Genomic DNA, 21,533 nt, shown 5'->3' with positions numbered 1-21,533 from the left:
ATGTCCTTAGTTATTGTTCATGACAAGAAAAAAGGCAATAAAAAATGCGAATGAATAGCTTGCCAATAAGAAAGGCAATAAGATGGTTTTCCCAAACCGTCCGGAATTAATTCCGGAAGGTTTGGGCCAAAATCGTCCAGAACTGATTATGGACGGTTTTGGCATAAACCGTCCAAAATAATTTTTTTTTTTTTTTTAATATTAAACTCATTGGCACCAAAAAATCCTTAATACAAAATCCATTTATTTTAACTTGCAAAAATCAAAATCAAAATCCAAATCCAAATCCATTTCCAAATTCAAATCCAAATTCAAATTCTTCACAACCACAGTTTACCAGTTTACATATTACAAAATTCAAATGCATACCTATTACATAATTCAAATCCAAATACATAATTAAAACCCAGAACATTTGAAACCTATAATCCATGCCCCATAATCATCAATGCAAGCCCAAAGAGAATCTGATTTACGGCCGTGTGTGCATTGCTTGCTTCAGCTTTAATGTGCTTAGCCATATCAAATTACCTGTAAAAACACAACCAAGTTTTCTGGTTTGGACTTTAAGACATAGAAGCAGAAAATTAAGGGTGCTTCGTTCGAAATCATTAGAAAATAGAATACAAGTAATTAATACATGGAAATTGGATATCCAAGTAAAAATTAGGAGCAATGGTATAAACTACATTTTTTATATTACAATTATTTCATAATTGTGATGTGACATTTTTAACTAACCTTTTGATTATTCATTGTTAAGGGGAAAACAAAAAAAAAATAAAAAAAAAAATTGATTAATCATGATTTGACACGTTTAACTAAACAGGTCGTGTTCGGGTTGACTTATAATGGGTTGGCCAGCCAAGCAAGTCGACCTGAACCTGACTCACCAACACGAATTGCCAACCCTACACATGAATCATGTATGGATCATATAGATCTAATGGTTGATTTTCAAAATGAAAGGATAAAAGAATATAAGAAAGCATTTCTCGTAAGTTATAAGGAATAGCCCCGCTAGATAAAAAAAATTATCTCTTAAGATACAAAGTACAAAAGAAAAGGAAAAGGAAAAAGTTTAAAAATTAAAATTAAAATTAAAATTAAAAAAATAAGTATTCATGAAAATCTTAACAAACAAATTCTTGATCAAAGACCACATAGAAATAGCCAACCCGTACAGGACAAATTGGCGTGCTAGTCACAACTTATAATCACATCGATCATTTGCTATGTTTTAAGCATAAGGCCAGGATGCACTTACCCGGTGCGCGGTGATGGTGGCGCATAAGCTGTGGGGTCAAAGAAGCTGGAGTTCTCATACCTAAAATTACAGCTGGGTCTACGAATTCTCCCACCCAGTCTGTCAGCATAAGACTTCAAGAAATTATCAATAGCCCCACTCAAGCAGCGACTGCAATCTTGCTCAGACAAATTAGGTGTGCACTGCATCAGTCCATATAGTGTTTGGAATCTTGGGGCTGATGCATTTCCTACTGCAAACTTACGGAGAGAACCACCTGCTACAGCTCGACCACGTAGGTTTTGCAACAAGTTCGAGAGGTCCTTATTGAACTCAGCCTTCTCATCGTCTGAATAGTCTGATACGTTATAGAGCTTGCTCATCCAAGGATATTCAGGAGTATCATCCATGGTGCTAAATATGTTGCGGCTTGAGTAGCGCAACATGCACTCCTCATAAAATACTATTGCTTCCTTCTGAACAGGACAAAACTGTGTTGTGGGAAGATTGTCTTTAGAGAAACTGAGGCATTTACGGCAAACATCTGGCTTAAGATCTCCTCTACACTGTCCAATTGCATATACTTTGTCAGGGTCTTCCCCATAAGACGAATTATAGAAGCCGTTGTCAATTTCATTGCTGTTGGAGGAGAGGGGGGAGAGGACGAGATTCAGGTTTGCCTTGTAGGTACTGCCACTACCATAGTTACCCTGCTTATCTGAACAGAAAAAGTTAGGATCATGCTGTGGCTGAACAATGGATGGAGCAACGAGAATGCATATGGCAGACAGGAAGACTAGTCTTGAAGAAACCACTGCCATGTCTATGCAAATATTGCCTTTCTGGTCACTGCAATGGCATACGAACGTAGCTAATATACTATATTACTAGTCTATCGGTCTCCGAATTCGGTCAACCATCCATGTGAACTCACTCTCCATGTGGACTAGGGATGGTTTAAAATTTGTTAAAATCATTGACCAAAGTATGTAAACTAAGGCCACAATTAATCATGATGCATGCACCTACCGGCCGGCTCCCCACCCATCCACCTATCCAAGAGAAGAAAAATCTGCCGCATGCCCCCATGGCCAGATGCTTGTCGGTAAGAATACAGATCCCAAAAGTCATCAAGTTCTCCGATAAACTTGTTGGCAAACTATTTTCACTCACTCCTATTTCTTTTCGCTTCTTCTTAAAATATCAAATCAAAAATATTTAAACTTTTTTACACTTTTTTTGTCACATCAATAATTTTTTAAAACTATTCAAATAAAAAAAAAATCTACTACAAAACAAAACTTTTTCACTTTTCTATAAAATATTCTCAAATTTTACATCACATGAATCACTTCTTATTATTATTCAAACAAATATTTCACAACACAATTACTTACCAAACAATGTATCTTCCTTGTAGGACTGTTTGGACAAATACAGTTCTTCGTCCGGACAAACGGTCAATGTCAACAAGTCTAATATTCTGTTCAACAAAAATACATAATTTTTCTACGATCTCAGCGATCCAGACTATTCTCCCTTGTACCATCACTTCAGTTTTTAGAAAGACAAAAAAAAAATTGAAAAACAAAAATTAATCCATTGTGGTGGTAGTTTAGGGTGGATATTAACACAATTAGTAATTGAAATGACATTGATAAAGAGAGGTAATTTGAGGAATTATGGCATTGTTTGATAAAGGAAGGAGAATTGGTAGTGAGAGTTGAAAGTGATAGATGTAATATAAAATAAAAAGAATTTGTATAGAAAAGTGAAAAAATTTTATATTATAGTGAATTTTTTTATTTAAATAATAATAAAAAATTATTAATGTAATATAAAGTTATAATATTTTGAAATTAATTATTTTTTGAATAAATAAAAAATGAGAAGAAAAATTTTATTACTCTTGCGAAATAAGCCATGTATGTATGTTTCTCTTTAATAGACTGTATTTATGAAGAAAAAAAAAAAAAAAAATTAAACCTTGTCCAATTTGTTTCAGAGGACAGAAATAAAAGTCTCATTGATAAGATGTTGCGTTTCCTACAAGACATGACGTATTATGTGGAAGATAAAAAGGGACTTTGCATTTATTGTACGTCCGACTTACCGCTGTGGAAAGTTTAAGGACTTTGCATAAAAAGATCGAATTTGAAGGCGTGATTAAAGGGGTCGTGTGGAAGGTATTTCCGTCTGTCTCTACGAGTTCGAGCCCCACCAACGAGATCCGTCGGCTCACCAACTGCAGCCACATCTCCCACCGGAGCCGCCTTTCTTGCTGTTTCCCCCAATACCAACCCAGCCCTGATGAATATTAATTACGAGCCTTCGTCTCTACTGCTCGCAGATCAACCACTAACCAGCCGCCGCCGACAACAGCGTCTCGGGGATTACGAATCAGAGAGGTATAGCCTAGATTCTCAGCATCAACAGTGTCGGCATGCGAGGCAAAAATATTCTATTAGTACTTAAAGTTTTAAGCTTTTTTTAAATTTAATACTTAAGTTTTCATTTATTTTATAGGTGATACCTGAGTTAGAGATAAAAATCTGTTTGGTATCTCTATTATATTTTTTGTCCAAATATTAACGGCCCGCTACGTGTTAATCACTGAGATTGACACGTGGCACTATTAAAAAAAAAGAAAAAGAAAAAAGAAGAGGGGTGGCTTAGCCACCTCTATGGCCTTAGGGCGTGGTTTGGCTACCCTCAAGGGCCAAAACCCATCAAAAAAAATTTGAGGGTTTGTCTGGATCATTAGAAACAACAAGATAAACTTGCTTCTTTTAAGGATGGTAAGGGTTTTGTAGGCCAGTCATATTCAGATTCTCTTCATATTCAAAACTTACAATTGTAAAAGATTGTAAAAAAAATATAATACGTTTACAATTTTTATACAACTCCAACAATTTTTATTTTAAAATTAATCATTGGATATGTATGACTCGCATGTAGGAAAATAAATCCAATGATTAGTGAATTTGAACAAAAAAAAAAAAATTATTAAAATTGTACAAAAGTTATGTCAAGAGTTATACGTACAACAATTATTTCTCATTGTGAAATAGGAAAACAAGCTCACTAATTAAAGATTTTTTTGGTCAACCATGTTTAGATTCTCTCCTTACACAAAATTCACCATTGTTAAAGATTGTAAAAAATAAAAACCAGCTCATTCATGGATCATTAAGGAAAACTAATCTCATCATAGAAGGAAAATCATAATTACTGTTATTTGGAATATCGAAGTACGGAGCCCGTTTAATCCCAAAAATCATCTGATATAATTTTGATGTCTTTGTGTATATGTATTTAGTAGGGCGGCAATTTTGACACGATCCGACAACCTGACATGAACACGACACGAAATTAGCGGGTTTGGATAACCCGTTTATCTCAGTCTGGCGGGTCGGGTCGTGGGTCACCCATGGGTGACTCGCCAGACACGATTAACTTTTTTTTTTAATTTTTTTTATATATATATATATTAAAAATAAAAAGAAAAAGAAAAAGGGGGTGGGGGAATGAGCATATGTAGGTCATTTAAGAAATCAAGACTCAAGAGTGGACAAATATGATGCAGTTTTTTGTATTTGTAAATTTGTAATGATAATGTAGTGTTTTTTTTTTTTTTGTTATTTGATTAGACAATTAAACATATTAAGTGATTTGGTGCTAGCCTACTAGGAGAATAGGAGTAGGAGTTTAGAGATGAATTGCTAAAATTATTATTATTTCATTTAAATACGCACAAAAAACCCTCCCCAAAATAATAATAATAATAATTTTTATTTGTTTTTTTTAAAAAAAAAAAAAAAAAAAAAACAAAAACATTTGTAAGCTAAACGGGTCATGTCGACCCGATTCGACCAATTATGTTAAACGGGTTTCACGGGTCGTGTTGGGTGACTCGTGAAATTATCATGTTCGTGTCTTGTCTGGAGCCCTAATATTTAGTTAACGGGTCGTGTTTGGATCTAGGCTAAACGGGTCACGGGTCGTGTTGGGTGACCTATTTTGTCAGCCCTAATATTTAGTTGATTGTATATATAACAGTGCGCATTGAGAAAATTAAAACTTATGTTGTAATTATAAGTTTTTCATGGTATCAAATCACAATTAAAAAAAAAAAAAAAAAACACCATTACTTGATTCAATCACAATATGTCATCATCTTCCTCTTCCACTGTCACAACAACTACCTTTACCACACCCAATATTTCTCACCTTGTCTCTATCAAATTAGATAGCTCAAATGATTTCCTATGGATCTCCCAATAAGAAAGATGTATAGGCGTGTGGAGTGGGAGTCAAGTCGGTTTAGACCAAATATTTTGCATGTATTGACGTTGACTAGTAAATTGTTGAGCTTTGTCAAGGCATGCGGGGGACATGCATCATTACAACTGAATGGTTATTTCTAAAGAAAAGCTAGACTTTCAATGCCACAGGGTCCCATTAGAACCATTCTTTTAGCTTGATGGGCTGGAATCCTCGACAGTATTACCAACTACTCTTTTTTAATTTCCACGAAATCGTACGTCTTTCCTTTCAAATTTTCATTTGAAAGTGAACATTTCGCGATTAATAACATGCCCCAACTATTCTTGGCTAGTGAACTTGCTGGAAAGCTTGCACCACTTCGAGTCAAGCTCTTAATTAACTTTGAAGAATTTACTCTTTTTTGGTACTTGTATTCATGTTTACTATTCAAACTATTAGAGTTTATGATGCAAGTCCGTCTTATTAATGTTTTGTTAAATTCATTTTACTTTAAAAATTATATATTTTGATTCTGACGTTGGATTGAGATAAACTTAGTAGCATTGGAAAGTTTATTCAGAGCGCTACAATTTTATATTTTATGAAAATTTTGCAATTCTAACATTTACTAGACAAAAGTTATTGATTTATATTATTTGTACTACAAAGTATTTTTATTTTCGTTTTTTTTTTAATTATAATTTTTTAGACTTTCGAATTTAATTAGGCTCTATATAAGCCTATTAAGATGGATTTAGCCTCCAGTTTATGTATTTTTCTATCAGTTGATCAATATGAAACACACTATAAGTGATTTTTTATCCATTTTGTCTTAACTCTTTGATAGAAGCTTGGTTTGAGAAGAGTATTGTTGATTCTATTATTGTTTGCTATTGCGAACCCACTATACTAACTTGTATCAATATCTGGTTGCTCTAAAACTTTAATATTGTGTATATTTAGTTATTATAAGACAAAAGTTACGATCCCAAACACATATTTTGCTTTTTACTTAGCAGTATTATAGCTCATGTATTCTTTTTCTTTCTTTTTTTTTTTTAAAAAAAAATCATTCTCTCTTCCTCTTTTTTTCTTTTTTTTGTTCTTTTTTTTTGCTACAGTCGTTTTTCTCTCTCGCTGATTTAAGAAAACAAGAAAAAAAAAATAGAAAATTATATTTAAAGAAAATAGAGAATAAAATAGAAAATCTACTTGAGTTTATATTGAAAAAAGTAGTAGATAAAGTAGAAAATTTGTTCTTTCTAATTACCAAAAATGCATAATATTGTTGGTGATGCTCTTATTGATGGAGTTGTAAATGATCAGTTTTTTTGGATGATTGTACTTTTGACATTCCACATTTTTTTTTTTTTGAATGTTCTGGAATGGTCTTAGCCTCTTAGTACTTGGTAGAATGGTAGCTTCTCTTAAAATCTTATGTATTTCTGAAAGCAAATATGTCATTCTAAAATTGATATCTATCACCAGATTGTCCTATACCGGCCATAGCATCAACTACTCAATTTGTTTCCTAGTAAATGAGATTTCTTCTTTTTTTCTTCAAAAATAAAAAATAAAAACCTTGCAAATAATTTATGAATGTCTTGAGACATAATCCAAATAGATTAACATTGTCAATAATCACTTTTGGAGAAGATGAAAGCCTGTCTTTGCACTACAAAAATGGTATGAAATAGCCACGTGCAGTTTGACACGTGTACAGTGTCGTACACGTGTCAAACATTTAGACACGTGTACTTTGACACGCGTATTACGCGTGTCAAATGTGCATGTTACAAACTGCACATTTTGACACGTGTATCGGAATACACGTGTCAAATTTGACACGCGTATTCCAATACGCGTGTCAAAATGTTTTGACACGTGTATTGGAATACACGTGTCAAATTTGACACGCGTATTCCAATACGCGTGTCAAAATGTTTTGACACGTGTATTGGAATACACGTGTCAAATTAGACACGCGTATTCCAAATACGCGTGTCAAAACATTTTGACACGTGTATCGGAATACGCATGTCAAATTTGACACGTGTATTCCGATACACGTGTCAAAATGTTTTTAATTAAAAAAAAAACTAAATTCAGTTTTTTATTTAATTAAAATTTTTATTTAATTATTTAATTGTATTTTTAATTAAAATAAAAATACAATTAAAAAATTAAATAAAAATTTTAATTAAATAAAAAACTGAATTTAGTTTTTTTTAAAAAAAAAATAAATTTTTTATTGTTTTATAAAATTTATTTGGGTTAATTAAATTTTTTTTTGAATTTTTCAAATTTTGTAATTTTCGACCACAAATAACGCAGCATTTATTTTACCCAAAACCAACACGAAATCATACTACACAAACAAATAATTAATAACATATTCGTTAACAAGCAAATATTTACGAACAAAAAATAATTACACAAAATATCTACAAATCTGAAAGGCGTCTCTGCGAATCACGAGGTACCGTCCCAGGCGTGTTCTCGCCCACCGGCGATTGCTGCGCAATGAATGGTGTAGCGGGCGAAGGTGTAGCGACAGTGGAGTGCTGGCTCAGCTGTCGTCCAACAGGCGACAACGTACCAACCGTTGTCGAATTACCTGCAAATAATATAGACAATTAAAGTATATAATATTACTTGCAAAATTAAAGGGGTAATGAAAACAAATTGAAATTAATTTTGTCCTATACACAATATAAACCATACCTGCAGATGCACTACCAACGGACGACGTACTACCTACGTGTGCAGGAGAAGACTGATTACCAACACATGGTGCTGGTACTGCCATGGAGGACATGAAGACCTCCATCTCTCGCAAGCGCTGCTCTATGCCGTCGAACTGTTGCACGCGCTGCTCCAAACGGTCATTCCTCGCTCGCTCAGCATGTAGCTCCGCTTGCATCTCTTCCATCTTCCGAGACTGTTCGGCCCAATCCCGAGACGTCCCCTGAGATGGTCCCCCCTGTGACCGAGGCCTATATGAAAAACATGTCCCTCGAACAGGTGTGACGTTCGGGCCAACCTGCCGAACCCTCCCTGCATACTCAGGCCTCCCAATCGCCTGTTCGTAAGCGTCGTTCGGTGCCCAACGCACCGTGTCTGCGGAGACGCTTTGCGTGGCGGCTGGATCACTGGCTAAACTCTGCGTCATCCTCTCCTGTACGTCGTCAACATGAAAAAGTCATATATTGAATAATGACATATCACACATAATTTAAAAATATTAGTAAACTAAATCAGTAGCATACGCATAAGACCCGTGTACGGTCGTTCAGGAAAGTGCCGTCCTTCTTTGTGTGGGTCTTCACGAACGACGCGGCGCGAGTGGGGGGCGTGCCAGATGTACATGCCTGTCGTCATGCAGTTGACATATATAACAAACAGATAGCGATAAAAATAGTTTAAAGAAAAAGAAAAAGAAAAACAATTACCAACAAATATTAAAAACATAAACATATATATTTAATTACCTCCTCGTGATTAAATCTGGCATAACTTTTAGATCCCGCACAATGGGGTAGGTCATTCCGCTCCCGCAACCTCTTCATCCGTTCAGAGGTTGCCTACGCATTGAACATGAAAGTAAACATGTAACAATTGACACACTTAAATTAAAACTAAAATTAAATGAACTGTTATTAAAAAATAGTTGACAATTTTTTGGCCTACATACGATTTTATGCTCTCTGCACCAATCTCTCAGCAGGAATTCTACATCTTCTGCATCATACTGCTCAAAAAATTTCTCCGGCATTCTCGCACGGATACTCTCGGGCGTGTCACCGTCTCCAATTCCTAGTTGGGTTTTGAACCTCGACTTCCACGAGCGGTGCTTACGTCCAATATCATTCCACGCCTCCTGTTGTGCCCTGCGCATGTCAACTGATACAGGTAGATAGAACTCCTCCTGCACATTTCAATCAAAGCATTATAGGTTTAAAAACTTCAACCTAAACATTAAGCTCAAGTTTAATTCAAATAAATAATTAAATTATATTCATAAACATACCATCAGTGCGTTCCACATTGCCTGCTTAATCTGCCTATTTACCCTCGCCCATTCGTCCCGCATGTGTATGTAGGACCCACTCCTGATCATCTTGCCCACTTCCCGCCGAAAACGATTGCAGGCTCGTCCTACAGGTTGTATAGCAGCATTGTACTGCAATACAACCTTCTTCCCCCTCGGGAGCACCCAGTTTCTCGCTGGGTCGTCAATCACCTCATAATAAATGGTCCCGTCTGGGTTGTACCCTAATGAAAAAATATATTCAACATTAATTTAATTGGTTAACATTAAATAACACACACACACATATATAAACAAAATGTAATCAAATAGTTATTTTTTTCCAAACCAAAAAAAATATTTTGGTAACATAATATGAGTTTTAAGGATGTCTACATATGTACTTACCCATCAACCGAATCTGCCCAGTCCCTATGTGCTGCGTCGCTGGGTCGCCTGCAACCTCCTCGCCAACCTCTCCGGCTAGTGGAGGATGCTGATCATCATCTGAATCCATACCCTGGGGGCTACCGGGGGCCAACTGATCGGTACCCAACATCGCAACGTCCTCCTCATGGGTAGTCTGGCTCCCCCCCACATCTGGCATCTGACTCTCACCGGAAAGCGGCATCTGACTCTCACCGGAAAGCGGCATCTGGCTCTCACCAGGTAACGGCATCTGCCTCTCTACTTGCCCCGGGCCCTGACTCGCCCCCGATGCTGGCATCTGTCTCGGCCCCAAAATCTGGCCCTGCATCGCCGCCTGTGCCGGTATCTGTCCCAACCCCACAGCCGGCATCTGCATCTCCCCGGTCTGTGACAGTGGAAATCTACAATCCTGCGTCTCACTATCAGGGTTACACGTCATAGGTCGACTATACGTATACGGAAAGTACGGCGCATAACCCTGTGACCCCACCCCCTCTTGCACCCACCATCGATAGGCGTTACCCGGTTGGGTGAACCCTAACTGAGATAATGTCGGCGGCTCCGACAATGGAGAGCTGCCAACTCCAGCTGTGCTGGTCTGCCCGTGATCTGACGTGGGCACGGCCACCATACCCGGCAACAATGGTCTATAAGCCCCGTCTGGGTGGGGTGGCCACGCCGCAGTATATACTGGCGTCGAATCAGTGGGCGTGGTCATGGGGGGCACGGGTGGGCGAGGTGCCCGATATGCATAAGGATGGCGTCCCTGGTCCATCAATACCTGCGAATAAATGTAGACAAATTAATTAGAATATTTTTTGTAATATATTTTTAATGAATATGCAAATTATACAACGAAATTTGCATATAATAATAGAAACCCTTATTCAGTTCAAGCGAATTGTACAAACAATTTATATATCAGTCAAGTGTGTTGAGTTCAAGCTAATTATACTCACAAGAAATACATCAATCATTGTATCACGGGAGCTTCAATCGGATCAATATCGGGCCTGTCGTACTCGAATTCATCATTCGTATCAGGTAGGTCATCAGTGGCTAGTACGAGCGGTACGCACTCATGGTAGGTTGTACCATCCTCATTACTCCCATCCCCCTGGCCAACGTCGTACACGTTGCGCGGTTTGGTCCTAACCGCACAAACCCAATTTGGGTTCCTTCCATCTTCGACGTAGAATACTTGATCCACCTGAGATGTAAGCACGTACGGCTCGTCCTGAATCAGTTCTCCCCTGTGGACGAGGTGATTGAAGTTGACAAACACTAGGCCATACTCGTCTATTGTGAATCCTCTTTCCATCGTGGGGTCTGCCCAATTGCACTTAAATAGGACGTACGTAGTCCTGTCATAGTACTCGACCTCAACTATATCGGTTAACTGCCCGTAGTACGTTTCGCCTTCAACGGTAGGAACACATACGCCGCTGTTCTGAGTCCTCCTTCCCACATCATGGGCAAGCGTGCGAAACAATTTCCCATTTACCACGTACCTGTTGTACTTGACCGCTGTCTCCTTCAGCCCTCTACAACGCATAACCAAGTTGTGGCCCAATTCCTCCCTACGTTGATCGTCAAGGCCATCGACCTATGTTATAATTACAAATATTAAACACGTGTATTGGGTAATTATATTGAACCCGCATAACTTTATCCAACTTAAAAATTACAACTATTTCCTTACATATGCAGGGTACCATTCGCAGAACTGCTCATGATGTTCTGCTTCAATAAGAGCCTCCGTAATGCGACCTCTAGTGCATGATCGCCTAAGCGCGTCTTTGTGCATCCTACATTCAGCGTATACAATTATGTAGTAAAATCAATTAGATGCGTTATTCGAATTCTGTTAAATATATAAACACTACTTACGTCCGCAAATTGTGAAACTCTTCAGAGTTGAACACAATATAACGATGAATCTGGTGCATTATCAACCGGTTCAGGGTAACACGCGTGCCCGCCCCCTTGGATCCATCAGGATTCCTCTGAGGTCTGTTGTGGAATGTTGGTGCGTTATTCAGATACCTTGAACAGAACGTTACCAGCTCGGTCGCTATGTACCCCTCCGCAATGCACCCCTCAGGAGCCGCTTTATTGCGCACAGTAGACTTGAAATGCCCCAGACTCCTGGTGTACACACATACACGACAATTTAATTGTCGTCAATTATGGTTACATTTAAATCAAATTATATATTTACATATTACGCTGAATTTTACCTCTCCGCCGGGTACATCCATCTATACTGCACGGGTCCGCCGAGTCTACACTCGCGCACAAGATGCACGACCAAGTGGACCATGCTCGTAAAAAACCCTGGAGGGAATATCTGTTCTAGTTTGCACAAAGTGATACAGACGTCACCCTGCAGTCGGTCCATATCTTCTTGTGATAGCTTTGTTGAGCATATGCCTCTAAAAAATGCCGAAATCTCCACAAGAGGTCTAACAACTTTATCAGGCAATGACTTACGCAGTGCAATTGGAAGAAGCTGTTGCATCAGTATGTGGCTATCGTGGCTCTTCAACCCGGAAATTGTACGGTCCTTCAGCCGAACACATCGTGAAATGTTCGAGGCGTATCCGTCCGGGACCCTTACATTTCGAAGAACCTTCAGAAAACTTTCTTTGTCCTCTCTAGTCATGGTGTGACAGGCAGCGGGAATATACGTTTTACCATTGGCGGCCGTGAACGGATGCAACTTAGGTCTCAACCCCATTTCCTGCAAGTCCAGCCGAGCTGCCAAGTTGTCCTTCGTTTTCCCTTTTATATCCAAAATAGTGCCAAGTATATTGTCCATGACATTTTTCTCTATGTGCATAACATCAAGATTGTGCCGAAGCAAATTGTCTTCCCAATACGGCAATCTGAAAAATATACTTTTCTTCTTCCATATAACATCGGAACTCCCTGCACCCTTCTTCCGCTTCTTCCGTTTCTTCTTCTTACCCGCGGTCTCATCCCCAAACGCAACTCCGTCCAACTGTTGGAGAACCTCGTATCCGCATGGCACAATCGGGGCGCTGTCAAATTCTTCAGTACCGTCAAATGTCCTCCTGTTAAGCCGCCACAGATGTTCAGGCGGCAGATATCTCCTGTGCCCCATATAGCAAAATTTGCATCCGTTCTTTAAGCGTATAGAACGCGTCGATTGCATACAGCAAGGACATGCCTTCGCACCCCTGTTAGGCCAACCAGATAAATCTGCATACGCTGGAAAGTCGTTTATCGTCCACATCAACTGAGATCGCATAATAAAATTTTCCTTCTTTGAAGCATCAAATGTTCGTACCCCTACATTCCACAGTTCCAGCAACTCATCAATCAATGGCTGAAGGTAAACATCAATATCCATACCTGGTGAGCTCGGTCCAGGGATAACCATGGAAAGGATGAAGGACGACTGTTTCATGCACATCCAAGGTGGCAAATTGTACGGCACAAGCATTACGGGCCATGTGCTGTGGGATGTGCTCATGTTCCCAAATGGATTAAATCCATCTGCTGTCAAACCAAGCCGGACGTTCCTACTCTCTGCCATAAAATCTGGGTGTAAAATGTCAAACGATCTCCATGCCTCACCGTCGGCCGGGTGCCTCAATACGCCATCCCTAGTGCGGCCTTCTGCATGCCATCTCATATGGGGCGCAGTATGCTTAGACATGAATAACCTCTGCAACCGTGGGATGAGTGGAAACCACCTCAAGATCTTCACCGGGCGTTTTTTTCTCGCTGATATGATCTCACCATCATCATCTATATGTGTATCAGCCCTCCACTTAGACTCTCCACATACGGTACATGAATCTAATTCTTTATTGTCTTTCCAGAATAACATACAGTCATTACGGCACGCCGGAATCTTCTCATACCCCAGACCCATGCCACTTAGGAACTTTTTCGCCTCATACGTGTTATCTGGCAATGCCTCATCGCAAGGAGGCAACAACTGATTGATGAATTCGAGAATGTCTGAAAATATCTTGTTACTAATACCTCCAACGCACTTCAAGTTGTACATGTGTACAGTAGCACTCAATTTACTGTGCTTCGTACCAGGGTGAAGGGGCTTCTCGGCAGTCTTTAACAGCTCTTGGTACTTCAATGCGTCCCCGCACGAGGTATCTTCATCAACTTGTTGCGGAAGAGTACTGACGTCTTCAGGAACATCGTGCACGCCGAAGGCGTCACGCAACATGGCGTGCATGTTATCATCCTGTTCCACGGCGACACCCTCCTGTTCTGTGACATGATCACCATGTTCAGTGCTACGGTCAGCGGCCTCTGTGCCACTGTGATGACTCGAACACTGACCAGGAGTAGCGGAACCAGTCGTAGTCTCACCGTGCATATACCACAAATTGTATCCCGGATTCATCCCCCGACCTCCAGTCAGGTGGGCAAGAACGTACTCAGGAGTGTGACGCTGGTTATTTCGACAATACTTGCATGGGCAGTAAATTTTTCCATCGCCGGCCGTACAATTACTAACGGCAAATGCCACAAACGCCCTACACCCATCGTTATACCGTGTCGTACCCCTAGGTGTTGACATCCAAGACTTGTCCATGTTTATCTGTATAGGGTTAAGAGGACAAGACAAATCATACGGCTTACAGTATAAACGTGTACAAATATATTTCATTTTTTATTTTTAAGGGTTTAGGGTTAGGGTTATGGTTTGTTTTGAAAGTGTAGGATTATTTTATGTAGGGTTTTAGTTTTTTTTTAGAAAGTGTAAGTGTTTTTATTTTTTTTATTCTTTTAAAGGGTTTAGGGTTAGGGTTTGTTAGGGTTTAGGGTTAGGTTTTATTTGTTTCTTTAAAAGTGTAGGATTTTGTTTTTTTATTTTTAAGGGTTTAGTGTTAGGGTTTAAGGTTTAGGGTTAGGGTTTTTTTCCTAGAAAGTGTAGGAATTTTTTTTTTTTTTCGGTTTAGGGTTAGGGTATTTTTTTAGAAAGTGTATGTCAAAATGTTTTTAAGGTTTAGGGTTTAGGAGTTAGGGTTTAAGGTTTAGGGTTAGGATTTTTTTCCTAGAAAGTGTAGGATTTTTTTTTAGGGTTTAGGGTTAGGGTATTTTTTTTAGAAAGTGTAGGTTATTTTTTTTTTAGGGTTTAGGGTTTAGGATTTAGGGTTTGTTAGGGTTTAGGGTTTAGGGTTTAGGGTTTAGAGTTTACGGTTAGGGTTTGTTAGGGTCTAGGGTCTAGGGTTAGGGTTTAGGGTTTTAGGTTTTTTTTTTTTAAAGCGATTAGGGTTTAGGGTTGTAGGTAAAAATTTTTTTTTCAAGGGTTTAGGGTTTAGGATTTAGGGTTTTTTTTTTTTAAGCGATTAGGGTTTAGGGTTTAGGGTTTTAGGGTTTATGGTTTAGGGTTTAGGGTTTGTTAGGGTCTAGGGTTTAGGGTTTTAGGTTTTTTTTTTTTTTTAGGGTTTAGGGTTTAGGGTTTAGGGTTTGTTAGGGTCTAGGGTCTAGGGTTAGGGTTTAGGGTTTTAGGTTTTTATTTTTTAAGGGTTTAGGGTTTAGGGTTTTAGGTAAATTTTTTTTTTTTTAAGGGTTTAGGGTTTACGATTTAGGGTTTTATTTTGGTTTAAAGCGATTAGGGTTTAGGGTTTAGGGTTTTAGGGTTTAGGGTTTGTTACGGTTTAGGGTTTAGGATTTAGGGTTTAGAGTTTACGGTTAGGGTTTGTTAGGGTCTAGGGTCTAGGGTTAGGGTTTAGGGTTTTAGGTTTTTTTTTTTTAAGCGATTAGGGTTTAGGGTTGTAGGTAAAATTTTTTTTTTCAAGGGTTTAGGGTTTAGGATTTAGGGTTTTTTTTTTTTAAGCGATTAGGGTTTAGGGTTTAGGGTTTTAGGGTTTATGGTTTAGGGTTTAGGGTTTGTTAGGGTCTAGGGTTTAGGGTTTTAGGTTTTTTTTTTTTTTTAGGGTTTAGGGTTTAGGGTTTGTTAGGGTCTAGGGTCTAGGGTTAGGGTTTAGGGTTTAGGGTTTGTTAGGGTCTAGGGTCTAGGGTTAGGGTTTAGGGTTTTAGGTTTTTATTTTTTAAGGGTTTAGGGTTTAGGGTTTTAGGTAAATTTTTTTTTTTTTAAGGGTTTAGGGTTTACGATTTAGGGTTTTATTTTGGTTTAAAGCGATTAGGGTTTAGGGTTTAGGGTTTTAGGGTTTAGGGTTTGTTACGGTTTAGGGTTTAGGATTTAGGGTTTGTTAGGGTTTAGGGTTTAGGGTTTAGGGTTTAGAGTTTACGGTTAGGGTTTGTTAGGGTCTAGGGTCTAGGGTTAGGGTTTAGGGTTTTAGGTTTTTTTTTTTTTAAGCGATTAGGGTTTAGGGTTGTAGGTAAAAAAAAAAATTTCAAGGGTTTAGGGTTTAGGATTTAGGGTTTTTTTTTTTAAGCGATTAGGGTTTAGGGTTTAGGGTTTTAGGGTTTATGGTTTAGGGTTTAGGGTTTGTTAGGGTCTAGGGTTTAGGGTTTTAGGTTTTTATTTTTTAAGGGTTTAGGGTTTAGGGTTTTAGGGTTTAGGGTTTGTTACGGTTTAGGGTTTAGGATTTAGGGTTTGTTAGGGTTTAGGGTTTAGGGTTTAGGGTTTAGAGTTTACGGTTAGGGTTTGTTAGGGTCTAGGGTCTAGGGTTAGGGTTTAAGGTTTTAGGTTTTTTTTTTTTTAAGCGATTAGGGTTTAGGGTTGTAGGTAAAAAAAAAAATTTCAAGGGTTTAGGGTTTAGGATTTAGGGTTTTTTTTTTTAAGCGATTAGGGTTTAGGGTTTAGGGTTTTAGGGTTTATGGTTTAGGGTTTAGGGTTTGTTAGGGTCTAGGGTTTAGGGTTTTAGGTTTTTTTTTTTTTTAGGGTTTAGGGTTTGTTAGGGTCTAGGGTCTAGGGTTAGGGTTTAGGGTTTTAGGTTTTTATTTTTTAAGGGTTTAGGGTTTAGGGTTTTAGGTAAATTTTTTTTTTTTAAGGGTTTAGGGTTTACGATTTAGGGTTTTATTTTGGTTTAAAGCGATTAGGGTTTAGGGTTTAGGGTTTTAGGGTTTGTTACGGTTTAGGGTTTAGGGTTAAGAGTTTTTTTTAAGAAAGTGTAGGAATCTTTTTTTGTAAGGATTTAGGATTAGGGTTTAGGGTTTTCGTTGTTTTTTTCGAAAGTGTAGTAAGTTTTTATTTTTTTTAAAGGGTTTAGGGTTTTATTTTATTCTTTTTATAAGAGTTTAGGGTTTGTTAGGGTTTAGGGTTTAGCAGTTTAGGTTTTTTTTAGAAAGTGTAGGATTTTTTTGTAGGGCTTAGGGTTTAGGGTTTAGGGTAAGGGTTTTTTTTTAGAACGTATAGGATTCAAAGTTTATTTAAGGGTTTATTATTGTGTTGGTTTTATGGTTATGATTTTAGGATATAAAGTTTATATATGCATATGAGAGAAATTTTAGTATTTTTTTTTTGAGTTTTTTTATCCGAAGATACCAAATTCTTCTTATAAATATGTAGTCTCTTCACATGAATAGTTAACGTTAAAAATGGAAGATAAAAAACAAATTCGTCGCAATTGATGATTTATGACGTTTGTTTTAAGGTTTTTTTTACGAATATGATTGTAAATGGTGGACAGTGGAATATTTGTTTTTTTGTTTTTTTTTTCCCGAAAATACCACAATTTATATATATTAGTAGCACAATTTATTTTCCCCACAATTTATATATATTCATAGCACAATATGTTGATTATAATTTTGTATTTTAATTTTACTTTGCCATTATTGCTCACGATCATATTTTTATAAAATTAAGATGATAGCGGATATTTTTTCTTTTTGCCACTTCATAAAAATACCAAAATTCACAATAGCACATTAAATCCATAGTAGCACACTAAAATATATCTCAAATATCCTCACATCAAGAGTTTTTTTTAAAAAAAAATTAAATATAATCACCAATAAATTCCATATTTCCATATTCCATATTTTCCATATTTCCACCAACTAGACAATGATTCAGTAATAAAAAAATCAGTAATAAAAAATCTGCAAGTATATATTCCATATTTGCACAAACTAGACAATGAAAAAAATTATACAAATATCACAAAAAAAATTAATAAAATATACAAACTTATAGCAAAAAATTGAAAACAAAAATAAAAATAACTCACAGTGATATTTGTAGTGCAAGCTTGTACGTGTACCTGGAATTTTTGACAGAAAAAAAAAAAAAAAAAAAAAAAAAAAAAAAAAAAAAAAATTAAAGCTCAAAATGTTAGATATGCACTGTAAACCGAGAGAGACAGAGAGAGAGAGAGAGAGAGAGAGATTGAGAAGATGAGTGAGAGTGAGAGGCCGGAAGTGGAGGGAATACCTTGAACGGACGCGAGGGCTGTGCAGTGGCGGGGGACAGTGGCGAGAGCTGAGAGAGAGAGAGAGCTAGAGAGAGAGAGAGAGAGAGAGAGAGAGAGAGGGCCGGTACTGGACAGTACTGGCCGGCCGGAACGGGAGGTGAGAGAGCTAGGGAGAGCGAGAGAGAGGGAGGGTCGCCGGAATGGGCTGTCGTCGCCGGCCAGAGCTCGACGGAGAGAGAGAGAGAGAGAGAGAGAGAGAGAGAGAGAGAGTGAGAGAGAGAGAGAGAATTACGTAAGAAATGGGTAGCTTCCTCTGGAAGCTACCCATTTCTTTTATATAAATTAAATATAAAATTTTGAATTTAAAATATATTTAAAAAGTATATAATTTGAATAATATATAATTTAAATATAATTTATATCCTAAGATTGGCCAGGTGGCGCGCGGGAGAACTCCCGCGCAGTACCTGGCCAATCAATTGGACACGTGTACGTAGTACACGTGCCCAATTGGGGACGTGTATGTAAATACACGTCTCCAAATGTCATTTTTTTTATTTTTTTTTAATATATTATATATATATATTTAATATATTATATATATTTTATATAAACCCATGCAACCCATAACGTGTATGCACTGCATGTACTGCATGTACACATTGCTAAACCCTAAGACCTAAAACTAAAACATAAACTATAAATTAAAACTAAATATAAACCCTAAATTTAAATCATGACACTAAGTATAAGTATATATACTATACTACCATAACCCTAAGTATATGTACTATATATTATTTTGTATTTAAATACACGTCCCGAAATGTATTTACATGCATAAAAAAAAAAATATATATATATATATATATATATAATTTAACCACATAAAAAAAAAATATAAACCCATGCAGCCTGAAATGTATATACCGTACATATAGCTAAATAAAAAATAAAAACTAAAATCTAACCATAAAATTAAACTCTAACCCTAAGTGCATAGACTATATATAGCTATAAACTACAATCCTAATTAATGGTACGTATTGTATATAGTCATAAACCCTAACCCTAATCCTCGTGATTTAAAATATATATTTAAAAGTATACAATAATAACACATGAAAAATATATTGACATTATTATTCATAAAATGTAAAATCAATTAAATCATAACCCATAGCTTTAAGTGTATATATTATATATACCTATACAACATAAAACCCTAACCCTAAGTGTATATACTATATATAGCGATAAACCTTAACCCTAAGTATATACTATATATAGCTATAAACCCTAACCCTAAGTGTATATAATATATATAGCGATAAACCCTAACCCTAAGTATGTATACTATATATAGCTATAAATCATAAGTTTAAGTGTATATACTATATATATCGGTTTTATTTAATTTTGAACTGCTCATGATTTAATATATATATATATATATATATTTAAAAGTGTACAATAATGAAACGTGAAAAATATATTGACATTATTATTCATTAAACGTAAAATCAATTAAATTATAATTCATAGCCCTAAGTGTATATATTATATATACCTATAAACCCTAAAACCCAAACCGTAAGTGTATATACTATATATATCGATAAACCATAATCCTAAGTATATATACTATATATAGGTATAAACCCTAGCCCTAAGTGTATATACTATATATAGCTATAAACCCTAACCCTAAGGGTATGTACTATATATAGCCATAAACCCTAAATGTATATATGTACTATATGAGGGACTAAACTATAAGTATTTAATTCATTATGTAGCGCAGAATTCTAAAAATAATTGCAATTACTATATATAGCCATAAATAAAAAGGTTACTGTATATAATTTCTAAACCGTTTACATGCATGCATATCTATATATATAGTATTAATTATAGGTTTTTTAACTTTGTTATGTTTAAATTTTTTTTTTTTGTTTCTAAACGTAGATGGTGTACAAAACTGAACCCTAATTTGAACTATTTGGTTTAATTAGATATATAGCACCAAATTTGGTTAATTATGTATATAGTACAATATAGTATACTATATACATATAAATAAAGAACCTAAAAAGTATAAATTTCAAATATAAAATTTACATATAGCATATACTTTTCAAACTTAATTTTATGTGTATAAGTTATGTACACCGTATTTTCAAAGATTTGTATGATTAATAAGATAATGAGTTTAATTTTTTTTTTTAATTTTAAAAAATTAATACAACACTGATTTTTTTTTTAATGTTTATTTTGGCAAAAAATACCAATTTGCCACGTGTATTTTATACGCGTGTGCAAGTGGACACGAGTATAAAATACTCGTGTCAAACTGGACACGTGTCTTAATACACGTGTGCAAGTGGACACGAGTATAAAATACTCGTGTCAAACTGGACACGTGTCTTATTACACGTGTCCAGTTCGACACGAGTATTTTATACTCGTGTCCACTTGCACACGTGTAATAAGACACGTGTCCAGTTTGACACGAGTATTTTATACTCGTGTCCACTTGCACACGCGTATAAAATACACGTGTCCAATTGGACACGTGTATTTCATACGCGTGTCCATTTTTGACGCTTCCACAATTTGACACGTGTCACTAGTGACACGTGTCAAATTTGACGCGTGTCTACAGTAACGGGTACTGTAGACACGTGTCAAACTGCAGCTATTTTTGTAGTGTTGTGAGTCTGTATGGTCTTGAAAACATTTTGTTGTATACCATTCGGGCAATGGGCTTTAGGTATTTTGAGGCGCAATGTCTATTAAGTTATATTTGGTAGACACATGCAATTTGTGACCATTGGATCAAATAATTTTAGAAGTTAGATGTGTCCAAATTCACTATAAATACGACTATTTGGTCATATGCATATATACTCAACAATAGCTTCTCTTGTCTCTTGTCAACTTCTTTTGTACAATTCTCTCCGGAAGAGTGTTTTTTTGTTACACAAGAAAGTGATAATCTCAATCGAGTAATATTTGCGCTTCATTATATTTTACGAATAATTTTGTCAAAACCCTTTAGCACTTAGAAATTGGACAAAATAAGTTCTACAAATTTGGTCGTTGCCATGGAGCCTTAAATCTCAATTTTACTTTTGCCTTTGTAATTTTCCTTATTCTATTTCATAATTTTTCCAGCAAAAAAAGAAAGGGGTCAACAGAGGGCCTCAAAAATTCGAAATGATCAACTGTGAATTAT

General features: G+C 36.5%; 3 protein-coding genes and 1 long non-coding RNA gene across 4 annotated transcripts in view; 1 reads left to right on the top strand and 3 right to left on the bottom strand.

Annotated features, from left to right (window-relative positions):
* The window catches only part of LOC133852071 (uncharacterized), a 50,703-nt gene that overhangs the window by 15,288 nt on the left and 13,882 nt on the right, over positions 1-21,533 (top strand). The window lies entirely within an intron of this gene.
* LOC133859122 (putative cysteine-rich receptor-like protein kinase 9) lies at positions 273-2,102 on the bottom strand. The gene is made up of 2 exons (XM_062294471.1): positions 1,268-2,102; positions 273-531 (listed from the first exon to the last, which is right to left on the bottom strand). Exons 1-2 carry the CDS (start codon positions 2,065-2,067, stop codon positions 528-530), a joined length of 804 nt encoding a protein of 267 aa, XP_062150455.1. The 5' UTR covers positions 2,068-2,102; the 3' UTR covers positions 273-527.
* LOC133858352 (uncharacterized) lies at positions 7,834-10,059 on the bottom strand. Its single transcript, XM_062293813.1, has 7 exons — positions 9,951-10,059; positions 9,543-9,787; positions 9,207-9,440; positions 9,004-9,096; positions 8,782-8,883; positions 8,237-8,690; positions 7,834-8,129 (listed from the first exon to the last, which is right to left on the bottom strand). Exons 1-7 carry the CDS (start codon positions 10,057-10,059, stop codon positions 7,957-7,959), a joined length of 1,410 nt encoding a protein of 469 aa, XP_062149797.1. The 3' UTR covers positions 7,834-7,956.
* Positions 10,230-13,262, bottom strand: LOC133858351 (uncharacterized). The gene is made up of 5 exons (XM_062293812.1): positions 12,212-13,262; positions 11,862-12,119; positions 11,674-11,779; positions 10,985-11,577; positions 10,230-10,245 (listed from the first exon to the last, which is right to left on the bottom strand). The coding sequence occupies exons 1-5, from the start codon at positions 13,243-13,245 to the stop codon at positions 10,230-10,232; spliced, it is 2,007 nt and encodes a 668-aa protein (XP_062149796.1). The 5' UTR covers positions 13,246-13,262.

This window comes from Alnus glutinosa, chromosome 1 (genome assembly GCF_958979055.1).
Source record: "Alnus glutinosa chromosome 1, dhAlnGlut1.1, whole genome shotgun sequence".
Lineage (NCBI taxonomy): Eukaryota > Viridiplantae > Streptophyta > Magnoliopsida > Fagales > Betulaceae > Alnus > Alnus glutinosa.
Note: the sequence above shows the minus strand (reverse complement) of the source record. Positions and strands in the feature narration are given on the sequence as shown.

What these genes read in the sequence shown, in the direction of transcription:
- LOC133859122 (XM_062294471.1), bottom strand. Translation starts at nt 2,067, where the DNA reads ATGGCAGTGGTTTCTTCAAGACTAGTCTTCCTGTCTGCCATATGCATT.
- LOC133858352 (XM_062293813.1), bottom strand. Translation starts at nt 10,059, where the DNA reads ATGGATTCAGATGATGATCAGCATCCTCCACTAGCCGGAGAGGTTGGC. An exon ending in CAATGTGGAACGCACTGATG is followed by an intron (nt 9,441 to 9,542) that starts GTATGTTTATGA and finishes TGAAATGTGCAG; the next exon opens with GAGGAGTTCTATCTACCTGT. An exon ending in CCAGATTTAATCACGAGGAG is followed by an intron (nt 8,884 to 9,003) that starts GTAATTAAATAT and finishes GCATGACGACAG; the next exon opens with GCATGTACATCTGGCACGCC.
- LOC133858351 (XM_062293812.1), bottom strand. Translation starts at nt 13,245, where the DNA reads ATGCGATCTCAGTTGATGTGGACGATAAACGACTTTCCAGCGTATGCA. An exon ending in GAGTTTCACAATTTGCGGAC is followed by an intron (nt 11,780 to 11,861) that starts GTAAGTAGTGTT and finishes CGCTGAATGTAG; the next exon opens with GATGCACAAAGACGCGCTTA. An exon ending in GCGAATGGTACCCTGCATAT is followed by an intron (nt 11,578 to 11,673) that starts GTAAGGAAATAG and finishes ATTATAACATAG; the next exon opens with GTCGATGGCCTTGACGATCA.